General features: G+C 40.6%; 2 protein-coding genes across 8 annotated transcripts in view; both read left to right on the plus strand.

Annotated features, from left to right (window-relative positions):
* The window catches only part of LOC111852909 (myosin-binding protein H-like), a 33,547-nt gene extending 33,182 nt beyond the window's left edge, over positions 1-365 (plus strand). For all 3 annotated transcript variants that reach the window (XM_072715038.1, XM_072715040.1, XM_072715039.1), the window contains one exon: positions 113-365. The gene's annotated coding sequence lies outside the window, so the exon portion shown is untranslated. The remainder of the gene's footprint in view (positions 1-112) is intronic.
* A 4,136-nt stretch (positions 366-4,501) lies between these two features.
* LOC111853267 (Fc receptor-like protein 5) lies at positions 4,502-12,217 on the plus strand. Of its 5 annotated transcripts, none has more exons than XM_072715045.1 (13): positions 4,502-5,491; positions 5,721-5,756; positions 5,985-6,278; positions 6,715-6,993; positions 7,161-7,436; positions 7,674-7,952; positions 8,140-8,415; positions 8,653-8,931; positions 9,330-9,590; positions 9,720-9,821; positions 11,056-11,101; positions 11,253-11,351; positions 11,798-12,217. In XM_072715045.1, the coding sequence occupies exons 1-12, from the start codon at positions 5,401-5,403 to the stop codon at positions 11,308-11,310; spliced, it is 2,277 nt and encodes a 758-aa protein (XP_072571146.1). In that variant the 5' UTR covers positions 4,502-5,400; the 3' UTR covers positions 11,311-11,351; positions 11,798-12,217. The 5 variants fall into 5 exon arrangements, with proteins under 5 accessions (XP_072571146.1, XP_072571145.1, XP_072571147.1 ...); XM_072715044.1 differs by having other exon boundaries at positions 11,051-11,101; positions 11,798-12,216; XM_072715046.1 differs by lacking the exon at positions 11,056-11,101 and having other exon boundaries at positions 11,798-12,216.
* The last annotated feature ends 3,220 nt before the right edge of the window (positions 12,218-15,437 follow it).

Below are 15,437 nucleotides of genomic sequence, written 5' to 3' on the forward strand. Positions count from 1 at the left end.
CGCTTATGACAAGCCTGACCGAGCATTCTTCTGTCTCAAGTTCTCCTCTACTCCCGTTCCTTGCCTGTTTACCTATTGTGAAACCCTTACCTCTTATCCCTTGCCTCCTCAGTCCCGTTCCCGTCCTTGAGTCTCCAGTCCTGCTGAGCCCGGCTTTCATCGTCGTCCAACCCTCCTGTCACCCCGTATTGTGTGTGTACTCGTCGGACGGACTCCACGGCTTTCGACCCACGCTCTCGTCCCTCGACCACGATTACCGCTCGCCCCGTTTGGACCTGAGTGCCCGGCTTTCCGCCTGTATTAAGAGAACTCTGGTCTGTAACTGCTTGATCTGTGCTCTATTAAAACCAGCTTTCCCCGTACTTCTGGATCCGTGTTTCCCTCGCCAGCTCGGTGTGACAGTCAGTCACTTATATTACTTTTATTTCTGTAATAAAAAGAAATATTTCATCAAATCCAGGGTGAGATTTACGGAATTGGACTAACCAAACCAAAACTTGAGCAAATATATGCATCTTATCCTACAGATTGATTGTTTATTGTAGGTGACAAGCAATAAAGTTGAAAGATTTTTAAAATATTTGATCTAGTTTGATTAAATTATTATTAAAAAAAAAAAAAAAACATTAAATCAAAGCCGTTCTTCTGTACCACATTTTCTCCCGTCCTGTTTTTTCGGCTTACAAGGCTGCTGTAGTCAGTAGCATATTTCGGACCAGAAACCCAATTTGGACAATGCTTGTGCAAGAACACTTTTACACATTTGATTATGACACTCCATCAAGTCAAATAACACAAAACTGGAAAAAAAAATAATTTAATGACAGAATGAAGTGCTATGCCTGTATTGCTCATTGCGAGTGTATTTCTACACTCAGTGGAAGCAGAGCAGTGGCCAAGAAGCCAGGCAGCATAATTCCACATGCAAACGAGAGATACTCACTGGCTTAGGCACAAAAGGGGGGTTAGTGACCCCAAACACACACACACACAGAAAACAAGGGAGGCCAGTACTCCAGCTTTTATTGCCCAAAGATTTAGGGACCTACAGACAGCAGAGTGGACCTAATGGACAGGGGTCCCTCGACTTGGCACACAACCCCCTCCCCAGGCATCCTGCCTTACATACCACTCACCCAACAGACGAACACCCTAAAGGAAGTTTCTTCTAAGTCGGCTTCTGTATACCCTGTATATTGATTTACTCATGACTACTAGTCTCAATATACAGATAGGTTATGTTTGTATGTGTCCTTAGACAATCTTTGTGTTTTCTGCGCCACCCTTATAACCATGTTCACGGAGTATCACCTATTTTACTCCTCACACTTAAATACTTATATAAATTTGAATAAACAAATATGTATAGCTACCACTGCATGTATGTCCTCATGGTTATACCAGAAGAATCTTGAAAAATAAATAGTGTCACCAGGTATCTCAGTGTGTCCTAACTTTCAGAGATTGTTCTTTCTTTGTTTAACAAACCCCCCCTTCTCTACAACATTCCTCTGTGGCCCTTTTCTGATCTTTGTAGCCTGTTAGCATTTCTTTACGTGCTACTCTGCATTAAAAGAACTGAATTAAGGTGTAAATTATCCAATCTGGGGAGAAGATCAATGGGGATAAGCCACACCAACCAAAATATGTTGTTCCCAGATATGCAATTTAAATTGGCATTACCACAAACTAACGGCCACGTCTATCTAAGGGTAGGATGTGCTGTTTGAATGTGAATATGTAATGTAATGTCTGTACAATTTACCCAAAGTGTAACATCTGTTGAGGTGCAACCCAAAACACCTATACCGTATACTGATGTGAGTCAGTAACATCCATAATATAAGCAATTGTTAATTAATTAATACAGATGGTATGAGGTGGGAACCGCTAGGCTGGTATGGCATGTTTGGTATCAAACTGATGGAAAATCACTCCTGATTCCAAATCTGGTCAGTGGTTACCATGGAAGTGTATTTATCAGAAGTTACACAAGCCTAATGAAAATCATCAGTAAAGGGGAATCAGTCTGGTCATAAATCCCTAAAGGACTGCCACAGACACCCCTCTGAAAGCCTGCCAAATGGATGGTCAGCCATTGGTTCAGGTTTCAAATTCCTGGTCATCTCTATTCATGAACTTTAGACTATAGTTAGGAATAAATGCATGTCTTTTGCACAGCTTCAGCCTCCGTTCATTGAGTGCTCACAATAGTCCCTGCCTCTGTGCGATCTGGCTACGAAGCTCTGGAACCTCAAACTCGCCTGAAATATCGTGGGACTCTCTCTCAACGGCCGTGAGAGGAGCTTCTCTACCGATCGTTTACATTACCTGGTGATGCAGCCAGGGCTGTGGAGTCGGAGTCGAGGAGTCGGAGTCGGAGACAATTTTGGGTACCTGGAGTCAGAGTCGGAGTCGGCAAAAAGTTAACCGACTCTGACTCCGACTCCTACTAAATTTAAATGGGAATTAAAAAAGTAAGTTGAAATGTCCCAATTCACAAACAGTCATAATGAACTACTTCTCTGCTGTAAGAATAAAGCCCAATGCATGCAGTGCATAATGTTACCACAAAACGAACATGTCAAGTAACCATGAAGCATGCTTTTCATTGACTGTATGCGTCACTATATGGGATGTAATGCACAGGTAAGGTGCGGCGCCGCTTTCCATTGTGTCGTGTTCCACTGTTACAGGGAACTGTGAACCTAGCCTAAAGCCCCCCATACATTTTCAGATGCACTGCCGATTTTTCGGCCGTTCAACGAGTCATCACGCGTCAAACGCCTGAAAAATCATCTGGTGTGTTCTCAGCTCCGTCGGCTCCCCTTCGCTATGCGCTAGTGAAGGGGGGCGAAGGAGCCGAGAACACAGATCTCCCTACCTGTCTCCAGCAGAGGCTCGTTCTGCTGATCAGCTGGCCGGTGAGTGACACAATGCAATAAACTTCCGGCTGGCTGACAGAGGAGACAGCCACTGCAGCAGACATCACATTACTTTGGATGGGGGCGGTGGTCGAGATTTTCGGCAAGCTGGATCTGCCCATCGATGTGGACACCCGCAATCTGCGGCCGCCAATCAATTGCCGCGATTGTACACGCACATCGGTCGGTGGCAAAATCGGCCACGGATCGTTGCGTATTTGGGGGCCTTAACTGATAATTAGGTAAATGTTTTTTGATGTATCACCTGAACAAAAGTAGAGGGTTAATAGCTGATGGCATTGCATCTTCAATGATGAAAAGAGAGAGTCTTTTGCTGGACAATGAAATCTTGTTAGCAGCTATTTATGTCGACCCAATGAGTCGAATTTTGTTGAACAGTGACCAGACTGCTACAGCGAAAAAGGCACTCTACGATTTAGCAGTTCGCATGAGGGGATTACTACCTGAAATACCTCCACAGGAGGAAGTTCAAAGCACTGGTGGTACTGGTAACTCAGGATCATCCTCTTCAAATGAAGAGTTAGACTTTGATTCCTTCTTGGACAAAATGGAAGGAAAAGGAAAGCGACGTCGCATAAGCAATAAAGAACCAGTCAATGTCCAAATAAAGAAATTCCGGCAGGAGTTTTTTAAAGAACTAAAGGAAGTTGAAAAGTATAATCGCTCATCAAAACTTAGTGTTGAAGAAGCCATCCTTGTGTATCCAGAGATCATTGGTGATGTGGCTAGAATTGTAACGGCAATGCCACTCACCCAAGTCAGTGTTGAAAGATTATTTTCAGCTCTGAAAATAATCAAATCAGATTTAAGAGCCTCTATGAAAGAGGATCTAGCTGAAGCAATTCTGTTTCTTAGAACTCTACACTGATTTTAGATTGCATTTAAAGGGAACCCGAGGTCAGAGGAATATGGAGGCTGCCATATTTATTTCCTTTCCTTTAACTATAACTGTATTCCAATATAGGTTTTCCAGATATTGTTTTTAGTTCATATAGTTAAGCTTTTTTTTTGTTTTAAAAGTTAAAACTACCAAAGAATGTGGTTTGTATTTTTGAACCAATACATTTCCTGTTCCTGATTTTTATGCCTGCTATTACTATCCAGACACTTGTTTAAAAAAAATAAAATAAACAAATCCTTGTTTTCATTGTGTTTGTCTTTAATCTGGCATTATAGTAGAGTGTTGGCTTCCTAGCCAGTAGTTCTGTGGTGAAATGAAATGTATGTTGCCTTCCTTTCCTTCAATGGATGTAGAAAATACATTAGCATAGTATATACATACAGAGGAGTCGGGGAGTCGGAGTCGGAGTCGGAAGATTTAGAAACTGAGGAGTCGGAGTCGGAGCAGCCCTGGATGCAGCTCACTGGACGAGCCTTCTAACCCAGGTTACTAAGCGATACTGGTAATTAGTGAATCCCATTTAAGTCTCAGGTTAACAGACTCACGGGGATACCGCAATTGTGTTTTGAAGAGCTGACCATTCGGCATAACAATTGGTTAATAATCAGCATTAAATAATGATTAATTAAAATTTAATACATTTCAAAACATATTGGTGGAGATATTAAAATTGACCTGAGCTAATAATTCCTACATCACTCACACATGCACACCTCTGGGCAATTTGGTAACTCCAATTAGCCTCAGCATATTTTTGGACTGCAGGGTGGTGTGTGTGGGGGGGGGCGTGCTGTACCCGGGGAGGATACCCCGTGACGACAAGGAGAAGATGAAGATGTGCAAACTCTACACCTGTGCAACCTGCAGGTCCCAGAGGCAACAGCACTAACCACTGCACTACCATGCTTTTTAGACATCGCCCCAAATATGATAAGCTGCTATATAATATTTCATATCTCTTTCCTATCAGATTCATATCAAATCGAACTGAACTGAATCAAATCAGGGTATCTGTGTCAAATCAGGGTATCTGTGCCAATTCAAGGTATCTATGCCAAATCATGGTATCTGTGTCAAATCAGGGTATCTGTGCCAGGAAATTGACGTGACTTAGGAGGGACTGACTGATGGGGTTGCATAAGAACAAGCACTCCTGCTGTGTGTAAAGGATGGTGCCTTTGGGGGGGGAGTTTCTCGGGGATCGGTCTGGGGGACCTCCTCCTACACCAGACTTCTATAAAGAAATCTCCAATTTCAAAGTGATTATTTTGAATTCCTTCTGTCCATCTGCAATTAAAAATTCCACAACTGAAACATAATTAAAAGAATTCAAATTAAAGTACAATTGAATCATTTATATTGGGCCATCAATAAAACCCCCTTTTAGAACACCAGTATAGGTCTGTGGTGTGATGGCATTTTAAAAGGTTTTTTTTCCCCCCAGTGGTGTACGGTATGCATACGTGCCTGGTAAATGTATGGCTAAAGATAATGTTCCTGTAATGCTTTCTCAGTTTCTGTGCGTGAGAGAACAAACCAGAAAAGGCCAGTACAATGCACGTTCATGCACAGATCAGCACTTACAGGCAGCAGAGAACAAGACTTAAGGAGGACACAAATATGCAGCCATTAGTTATTAAAATAGGTAAGGAAAAATATATTTTAGTGAGAATTTATTAAATTGTTATTTTTATACTGTGGTAAATAAAGCTTAATTCATACTGAATACGTAATTCTTACCTGCAGTAACATCTGTAGTTGCACATTGGGAGTGTACATAAAATATTTGGGTCTTCAAATTACCTTTATAGAATATTTATGTATATTATTTATGTTAAATTATCTACTCTGAAAACCTGCCATTTTTATCGTAGTACTCATTATACTGCTTTACTCAGCCCCGGAAGAAGGTAAGCCAAATGAACTTTATGTTATGTTCATTTTATTTGCTTAGAATTTTCTTGGGAATAAAAGTATATTTCTGAATTACCTACAGAATTTTTTGCTAGGATGATCGAATTTATACTAAATGACACAATTTGTATCGCATGATGATGCTGGTATGTCACAGGCAATTTAATGCTATATGAATCAATAACCTATATAAAATATTACACACAAAACAAAACAAAAAACAGGGGCCTATCCAGGGATCAGTGTCACCATTGATCCTCCGTGGTCAGATGTTGCTGCAGGAGAAACAGTCACCCTCACCTGTAGGGTGACAGGCTCCGATCCCGACACAGACTGGAAATATTCATGGATTAAAGAGTCATCCACGGAGAAAGTTAGACTCTTTAGCTACTCCGGGTCAGACTTCTCTACATACACCCTACACAACCCTATAAAAGCTGATAGTGCACAATACTGGTGTACAGCAATGACCAACACACTGACAATATCCAGTGTTCCACACACAGTAAGAATCACTGGTAAGTTACTATGCTATTTCTTTGATCTGAGATATAAAAAACCCATCTGCCTAACAAAAGCCAGAAAAGTGTATTTTCATTTTTAATTAATTAGCTAACACATACAGGACACAATTTCATAATAAAGAGGTGATGTGAATGAAGAGTAACTTACTAACTCACAGTGACACAGTTCTACGTGAGCACATGCTACTTTTCACCAAGGCGTTGGGGAGAAAATGACATCTTGTGCTAATGCTACAGGCTGTAACTAACATGTCTTAACATTTTTTTAGTTAATTTGAGTTCATTTGAGTTGAGTAAACTGAAGAGTTAATGTTTTTTCTTGCAGTGTAATCCTGCTTATATATGAAAAAGACATTATTGAAAAAGTTTACCATGAGATGAAAGATTTTGCTTGTTGTTGTCATTGCTCAGTTATTTTTTCTTTTGCTAGAATCTCCAGCTCTCCCTCAAGCCAGATTAGTCTTACTGTCTGGATGGACAGACATCTTTTCCACAGAAAGCCTGACTCTAAGATGTGAACTTCATGGTGATTCTACTCAGTGGCAGTATACATGGTACAGAGATGGGCAGGTGATTTCTGTGCACAAAGAGACGTATACAATCCTCTCCGTTACTCTGGCAGACTCTGGCAGGTACTTCTGCGCAGGACAGTATGCAAGGCGTCGGCTGTGGTCTCAAACGAGCAACGAGTTTGCAATTCGAGTTTCAGGTAGGATTTTTTAAAGAGAACTTTTTGTGTTACTGCAGAATTATTTTGTGTTTTTGTGCCATTAGTTGCATGTTTTTTTGTTATTATGACACATTTTTAACTGTCAGATATAACCCCCTTTAGTCTTTATGCGCTCAATGTTCTACTCCACCATCTCTCATCTGCAGCCCTTCCAAAAGCACTACTGACCCTGGAGTCCAATTGGACTGAGATCTTCACCACTGAGAGTGTGACTCTGAGGTGTGGCCTTCAGGGTGACTCTGCTGAGTGGGAGTATAAATGGTACAGAGATCAGAAGGAAATTCAGAGATATGAAACTGGACACAAATACAGAATCCTCTCTGTTACTCGGTCAGACACTGGACAGTACACCTGCAGAGGGCAGTATAGAAGGAGAAGAGTGTTGTCTGAAATGAGCAATGATATTTCAATTACAGTATCAGGTAGGATGTTTTATGAATCGTTACAGGTGTATCACATGTAGTTATTTTGTCTGTCCTGTAGTGGACTGTCCTCCCGTCTATGGTGTCCTCTGCCTTATACCTTATATGTACTCCCGGATATAAGCTGTAAGGTCACTGTGATCCTGTACTGGATGACTGGTATTGATGGATGGATGGATGTATTCTCCTTTTATCCATAGATATTTAGCCTTTTATTCTGTCTTGTATCATCTCCAGCCCTTCCAAAAGCAGTACTGACCGTGGAATCTGGGTGGACAGAGATCTTCATCACTGAGAATGTGACTCTGAGGTGTGGCCTTCAGGGTGACTCTGCTGAGTGGGAGTATAAATGGTACAAAAATAATCAGGAAATTTTAAAATCTGGGGCCGGACACCAACACACCATACTCTCCGCTAATCCGTCAGACACTGGGGGGTACGCCTGTAGGGGGCAGTATCGAAGGAGAACTCACGTGTCGTCTGAAATGAGTTCTACACTCCAAATTAACGTTACAGGTAGGCTTTTTCATAACTCTTTACAGGCCTATCACATTCAACCCTTTTGTATTACTCAGTACAGCATTAGTTTGCATTTTCATGCCATAGGTAGTAAAATATGTTTGCTTTAATATGTTAAATGTCAGATTACATCCATTTTATCTTCATGTGCTCAATCTTCTGTTCCACCTTCTGATATCTGCAGCCCTTCCGAAAGCAGTACTGACCCTGGAGTCCAATTGGACTGAGATCTTCACCACTGAGAGTGTGACTCTGAGGTGTGGCCTTCAGGGTGACTCTGCTGAAGGGGAGTATAAATGGTACAAAGATCAGCAGGAAATTCACAGATATGAAGCTGGAGACAAATACAGAATCCTCTCTGTTACTCGGTCAGACACTGGACAGTACACCTGCAGAGGGCAGTATAGAAGGAGAAGAGTGTTGTCTGAAATGAGCAATGATATTTCAATTACAGTATCAGGTAGGATGTTTTATGAATCGTTACAGGTGTATCACATGTAGTTATTTTGTCTGTCCTGTAGTGGACTGTCCTCCCGTCTATGGTGTCCTCTGCCTTATACCTTATATGTACTCCTGGATATAAGCTGTAAGGTCACTGTGATCCTGTACTGGATGACTGGTATTGATGGATGGATGGATGTATTCTCCTTTTATCCATAGATATTTAGCCTTTTATTCTGTCTTGTATCATCTCCAGCCCTTCCAAAAGCAGTACTGACCGTGGAATCTGGGTGGACAGAGATCTTCATCACTGAGAATGTGACTCTGAGGTGTGACCTTCAGGGTGACTCTGCTGAGTGGGAGTATAAATGGTACAGAGATGGACAGGAGATTCCTCCATATGGACCTGGAGACAAATACACAATCACCAAAGCTACTCTGTCAGATAGTGGAGGCTACACCTGTAGGGGGCAGTATCGAGGGAGAAGGAGAGTGCTGTGTGAAATGAGCAATGACCTCCCGATTAAAATTTCAGGTAGGAAAGTTTTATGTACAAGCACATGGCATAGTTTGTGCTAAGTGGCATCTTGTCTAGGTTGTCCCCGTGTTATGCCCTATGGTGCCAGGGACAGCCATCCCCCACAATTAAAATTTAATTGTTTTGTAACCTCCAGAGTATGGATTAATTACCACTAAGTTAACATCAAGTTGATCATAAACAGGGTTCATCGCAATGGCAAATTCTTTGATTCGATTAAAATGCAGTGTTTACCACGGAAAAGGTTTTTTAAAATGTGACCTACACACTCAATCAAAACATTCTGCCGTGGACAGAGATGAGCGTGACCATGGACACGTTTGTTCGTTTACAGACAGGTTGACGGTCCCCGATCACAGAATCTAAATATTAGACCTTATGTATTTCCCATTTAGTTCGCCCACAAGCTGTGCTGCAAGTGGAGACTGAATGGATAGAGAGCCTCTTCACAGAAAACCTGGTGCTGAGGTGTGAGGTTCCTGAAAGCTCCGCTGAATGGAGCTACACATGGTACAGAGATGGACAGCCCATTGCAGGATATACTGGGGACAGATATACAGTGATGTCTGGAACTGGCGTGTATACCTGCAGAGGTGTCATGAAAAAGGGACCTTCTGTCTCCTGGATCAGTGAGGGTTTAACAGCAGGAAACATCTGTAAGTACAGGACTTATTTACTTCTATAATAAATGTCTTTGTGTTTAGGAAATGAAAAAGCAAACTGTTTATGAAGCTAACATTTGTGGTACTTTGTGATGAATATATGACCTTTTCTTCTCTATCTAGTACTGAAGAGGAAGGTGTTAGTGTTTGTAACTGGGTGCATCATCCTCTGTCTTATTGCAATTATACTGGGAAGCCTCTGTCTCCGATTAAGACATAAGCCTGGTAAGAAAAAATAAATAAATATAGATATAGCTAGAACATATTCTTTATACCATTAAATGTTAATTAAGAAAATTATGTATTAGAGGGAGCAAAAACCAGGACTGTCTGAGGGTTGGGGGGGGGGTGAAACCTGCTCCTCATTCAAATAATTGCACTAAGTGGAACTGCAATTCATCAGAACAGCTGGGGCAGTAATGATCCGCCATGTTCCAAAGATCTGAAATTAACTATTATGAGGTGGAATTCAGAAAGAAATTACAGCTACGATCCCATATCTGGGTGACACTATGCTCTGATCTCACTTACTATGTGCTTTGAGCAAAAATATCTGTACTGTATATATGTAATGTACAATACGTAATGTAGTCCTCCATTTATCTGTAGGCCTATATACGTAATGTACGACACGTAATGTAGTCCTCCATTTATCTGTGTATACGTAATGTACGACACGTAGTGTAGTCCTCCATTTATCTGTATATACGTAATGTACGACACGTAATGTAGTCCTCCATTTATCTGTGTATACGTAATGTACGACACGTAGTGTAGTCCTCCATTTATCTGTGTATACGTAATGTACGACACGTAATGTAGTCCTCCATTTATCTGTGTATACGTAATGTACGACACGTAATGTAGTCCTCCATTTATCTGTATATACGTAATGTACGACACGTAATGTAGTCCTCCATTTATCTGTATATACGTAATGTGCGACACGTAATGTAGTCTTCCATTTATCTGTGTATACGTAATGTACGACACGTAATGTAGTCCTCCATTTATCTGTATATACGTAATGTACAAAACGTAATGTAGTCCTCCATTTTCCTAAAAGAATAAGAAGTCAAGGAGTTTTTCAGTCATCAGTGTAACTATATTACTGCTCAAATGATTCTTCATATTAAGTATGACATCACTGACTGGTTACAATCATTTAAAATTTTTAGTCAGGCTACAATATCTATTAAATCCTGCAAATTCAGTGGATCACAAACACACACCTCACAGAGCACACAGGAATTCACACCAACTGACATAGCTGCCTGGTTTTGGACCCAGCACATGACACTCAGACAAACATGGGGAGAACATGCAGCCTCCACACATGGAAGGTATTCAAACCCCTAACCCTGGAGGTCTGAGGCAGTAGTGCTGCTCTCTGTAACACCCATCAGTTGCATGAATGCAGCTATATTTGTCCACCTTAAATGCCTCTTACCCAGTACAGGGTCCCAGTGCATCTCGAGCCAGTACCAGGAAACAACGGGAACAAGGTAGGGGACCCCCTGCAGGGGGTGCCAGTCCATTAAAGGGCACATGCATACCCTGCCGCACACAGACACTCTAACTGTGCACACCAGCGCAGCAGGATTTTGCTGTTCACCCTCATTAAACAAATCCAGGTGTCTTTCTGATTTTCTTTAGGAACGGATATTCTGACAACAGTGACACTTTATCCAGATTCTGCTGTAGAAAAATCTGATCCATTATATGCATTTATTGAAGAAGATTGTTAATTCAAAGGTAAATCCACTTACAGTAATTCCAGAAAGCGTTACCTTGTCAGTTGCAAAACTGGCTACAAAATTAGAATCAAAAGATCAAAACCCTTTTAAAATAAGATCAATTGCTGCATGTATGTTTTGTATACGCTGCTGCCATTTCAAACTACCATTACCCTTTACCCCTTACCTTCAAACCAACTGGCCCTTCACCTTGTTCATCTACCTACTTTGCTGCAGTCAGATACTGTACAAGGGCATGTATTCATTGTGTGAGGAATAGTTTGAAATAGCTATGCTCCGTGACACATAACAGACATTGTTATGCTTATTTATAGCGAATGTTCTGCACCCCTCACCTTGCAACATCAGTAAAGGAGCAGCGCAGTTTTGTGTTAGAAAAAACAGTACAGGAAATATTACTCAAAAAAGCACGCTACGTATGTGATTGTAGTATTCTGTTTGCAGGCGGGGTATTTCAAGTCTGCAGTTAAGAGGAAAATTATGTCATATTCTGCATGAAGATGGAAGCACTGTTGCCTAATTTCCTTTCATTCAAATAAGCTACATTAGAATATATGAGGTTTTGCTTTTGTGTAATTTCTACTGGACATAAATACATATATGGTGTACAGTATCACCTATTTTGTTCTGATAACTATTGCTAAACAAATACTCAGTTTTCTGTTTAATAACTTTATTTAGCTCTTTTGCTTTTTTCCTATTTGTGAAATATGCTCACACTGTTAATTTTAATTTTTTTATGTTTTTGATATTGTGTCTTTGTAATTGCTAGTACAAACAAGCTCATCTTTGCACAACGGAATTTATCTGCCTTTCTCAATAAATTACATTAAATTAAGAAACAATGAAACCTGTGCACATTGGACACTTTAAAGATGTATTGACACCATTCAGTCACATGACAGGAAAAAACTGTGGCTGTAGTTGCTTAATATGCAGGAAAAGACAATAGTCTTTTCACACCGAGGGCAATGAGCAGTTTTCAGTCACTGGATTGTCCCAAGAGTTTATGGTCTGTTGACTCATCACAATGTGAGATTCAGCTTTATTGTTCCCTACAGAACTCACCTTGCCACATTGTTCATCCAGCCTTTACTTAATCGTGTGATATAAAATAGCGCCAAATGGCAAATCTCCGTCGAATCTGTGATGCCCTGATGAAAGGTCAGTGTACACTGGCAGGAGACAATCAGCACCATGTTCACGCGTTACGAAATTATAGTCCGAGTCAAGTCTCAAGTCTCCACCGTGGTTCCAATTTTATCAAAAATGTAACGGCTTATATGTTTTCTATTAGTAACTTATGCGATAAATGCATGGGAATCACCATTGAACAGTTCAAAAACTGCATGTCTCATAATCCCTTGGGTTTATATATAGCCTATATATATTCAAAGTAATCGTTATTTCAAATGCCTTTGAAACAATAACATTTTTGTTCTAATGTAGATTTTAAAACTAATACTTTCTCAAAAATAACATACTGATGAAGACATCCCTTGAGCAGAACAGGTAAACTTTACTAACTAACTAATTTACAAACATAGATCAAAGAGGGTCCAAACTTGGCAACAACAATCAACTATGTACACGCACACACACACACCCACACACACACTGGTGTGTCATTATATCTTTGTGGGGACTCTCCATTCATTTAACTGGGGAAAACTCCAACACCAACATGAAGACCTTAACCCCTACCCAGCCCTGACCTTAACCATAAGTAACCAAACAAAACACGCAACTTTTGGCATTTTCTTTGTTTTTTGATTGCATTCACAGATATTTATGTGGTCCCAACAACATCAAAATAACAGGTTTTATCACACTGGATATTTGGTCCCCACAATGTAAAATAAATATAATCCACACAAGTGAAACCTTTCCCAATATGATTCACAAAAACGTTCACTGTATATGTCACTGTTGACCTACAAAAAGGAAGGAGAAGCCTTTCAATGACTCTTTGGGCTATAAATGTCATTCAGCATGTTTATTACATTCTCATTTTAATAAGTCTAACGTAATTCAGGTTGTGTGGGGTATGCATTTGTGATTATGCATTCACTGAATATTTGTTAATCCACTGTCTCTGTTCAGTGTGACTGTGTTATTTCAGTCCATTGATTATAACAAATACGGCAGGTGAATTACATGGTGCTTTAATCCAGTTTATGGAAGTTAAGAGGAAGGAATAATCTACCTTATCAAATGCCTTTTTAGCACCAAGGGTTGCTATGATGAAGGGAGGATAGTTTTGAGCGGTATTATTTTTATATAAACTGATCAGGTTAAGTAATCTTCAAGTGTTTTCTGCATAATGCCTTCTGTCATAACCTGCTTGTCCCTCTATGGCCAGCAGAGGGCACTCATGGCTATTCTGAGTCCATCTGTTTAGTTAGTACTGGATAATAATCCACACTTGACCTTCATGTAAGCCCCATTCGAGTCGTATATGTCTTACCCTGTCCTGCGTTCCTCAGTCCTGTTGTTATTCCTGGATAATAATTCACACATGTCCTTCATGTAAGCCCCATTTGAGTCGTATATGTCTCACCTTGTCCTGTGTTCCCCAGTCCTGTTGTTATTCCTGGATAATAATCCACACTTGTCCTTCATGTAAGCCCCATTCGAGTCGTATATGTCTTACCCTGTCCTGCATTCCTCAGTCCTGTTGTTATTCCTGGATAATAATCCACACTTGTCCTTCATGTAAGCCCCATTCGAGTCGTAAATGTCTTACCCTGTCCTGCACTCCTCAGTCCTGTTGTTATTCCTGGATAATAATCCACACTTGTCCTTCATGTAAGCCCAATTCGAGTCGTACATGTCTTACCCTGTCCTGCGTTCCTCAGTCCTGTTGTTAGTCTGACCCCCCTGCAGGTCCATGTAAGGACCAGCCCACTGTTGCAGTCTCTCTTTAATTCCACTTGGGGGGTTTCCTCCCTCAAAGTCTGCACCTGAGGTTTCCTTATTTCATCCTGCTCCTTCGGAGGTGACACCTCCCCGTAATGAAGCCAGTTTTTTATGATGAAACTACAGATTCCAGTCTTACTGATAAAGTCTGGATTATAATTTTTATGCCTGTTTTAATTAATGATATAGGATAGTAGGAGCATTGAGTGGGGTCTTTGTTGGTTTTGGAATGAGTGTAATGTAGGTTCCGTTCATATGATGGGGTATAGTGGAATTTGGTCAATTTCGGATATGACCTTAAGGAACAGAGGTAACAGAAGGGGAGAGAGGTACCTCTAAATGCTAAACGGCTAGCACTGCTAAATGGTATATTCACATAACTTTACCTGATTTTCACTACTACTGCTTGATATATTATGGTCTAGGAGTTTTATGTGATGGATTTTAATAGAAGTATATGAGATGTGATGGAAGCTGGTCAGTGAAAGGCAAATTGTAGTACAGATCATTTTAGCAAAGACTTTCTGTGGTGTCGCAGACCTCTTGTCCCAGGTCTGATAAGTCATATCAGGTCCATTTGTCTTTGAATCAGTTAATTATCATGTACTGTTATTTCATGGGAAGGTCAAGAAAAATCAACTTCCCTTCTGCATGTTCTGGTTGCTTCCTGTCTTGCCAAAAAACTGAGAGGAAGTTGAATAAATAGTAATGGTTGCTATGTGAGCAACTCAAAAGCAACCACTCTAGCAGCAAATATATGTTACCATGCCAATTGTTTAATTGAAAAAATCAGCGTTCTGCATGCATTTAATATTTATTTTAACCATATATTTCAGTGAATAGTTGAAAACCTATGTAATATTCCTTATTTTCTTGTATCTATTCCATGCCTTAATTAAATTCACTTTTCTTCAACAGAGGTTGTTGCTCCATAAAATTCAGGCAGGATTTGTCATGTCCTGGCCTTCCTGTTCTCCCCCTAGGGTGACCTTAAAGAGCCACGCCTGTTGCTTGTTTTGTCTTACCTCTGATTTCATCCCTCGTGTGGATCACTCCAGCTGCCTCCCATTTGCTCCCTCATCAGTCCTGTATAAAAGTGCTTCCTAGTCCTGTGCTCCCCAGTTCTGTCACTGACGTAATTACGTTAAAAAGGATGGTGGTTCCG

This window comes from Paramormyrops kingsleyae, chromosome 8, assembly GCF_048594095.1.
Source record: "Paramormyrops kingsleyae isolate MSU_618 chromosome 8, PKINGS_0.4, whole genome shotgun sequence".
NCBI lineage: Eukaryota > Metazoa > Chordata > Actinopteri > Osteoglossiformes > Mormyridae > Paramormyrops > Paramormyrops kingsleyae.

Excerpts from the sequence above, each read along its gene's own strand:
- LOC111853267 (XM_072715044.1), top strand. The coding sequence starts at position 5,401 with ATGCACGTTCATGCACAGATCAGCACTTACAGGCAGCAGAGAACAAGA. Across the intron at positions 8,416-8,652 it reads TATTTCAATTACAGTATCAG|CCCTTCCAAAAGCAGTACTG; the intron begins GTAGGATGTTTT and ends TATCATCTCCAG. Across the intron at positions 9,822-11,050 it reads CCGATTAAGACATAAGCCTG|TACAGGGTCCCAGTGCATCT; the intron begins GTAAGAAAAAAT and ends CCTCTTACCCAG.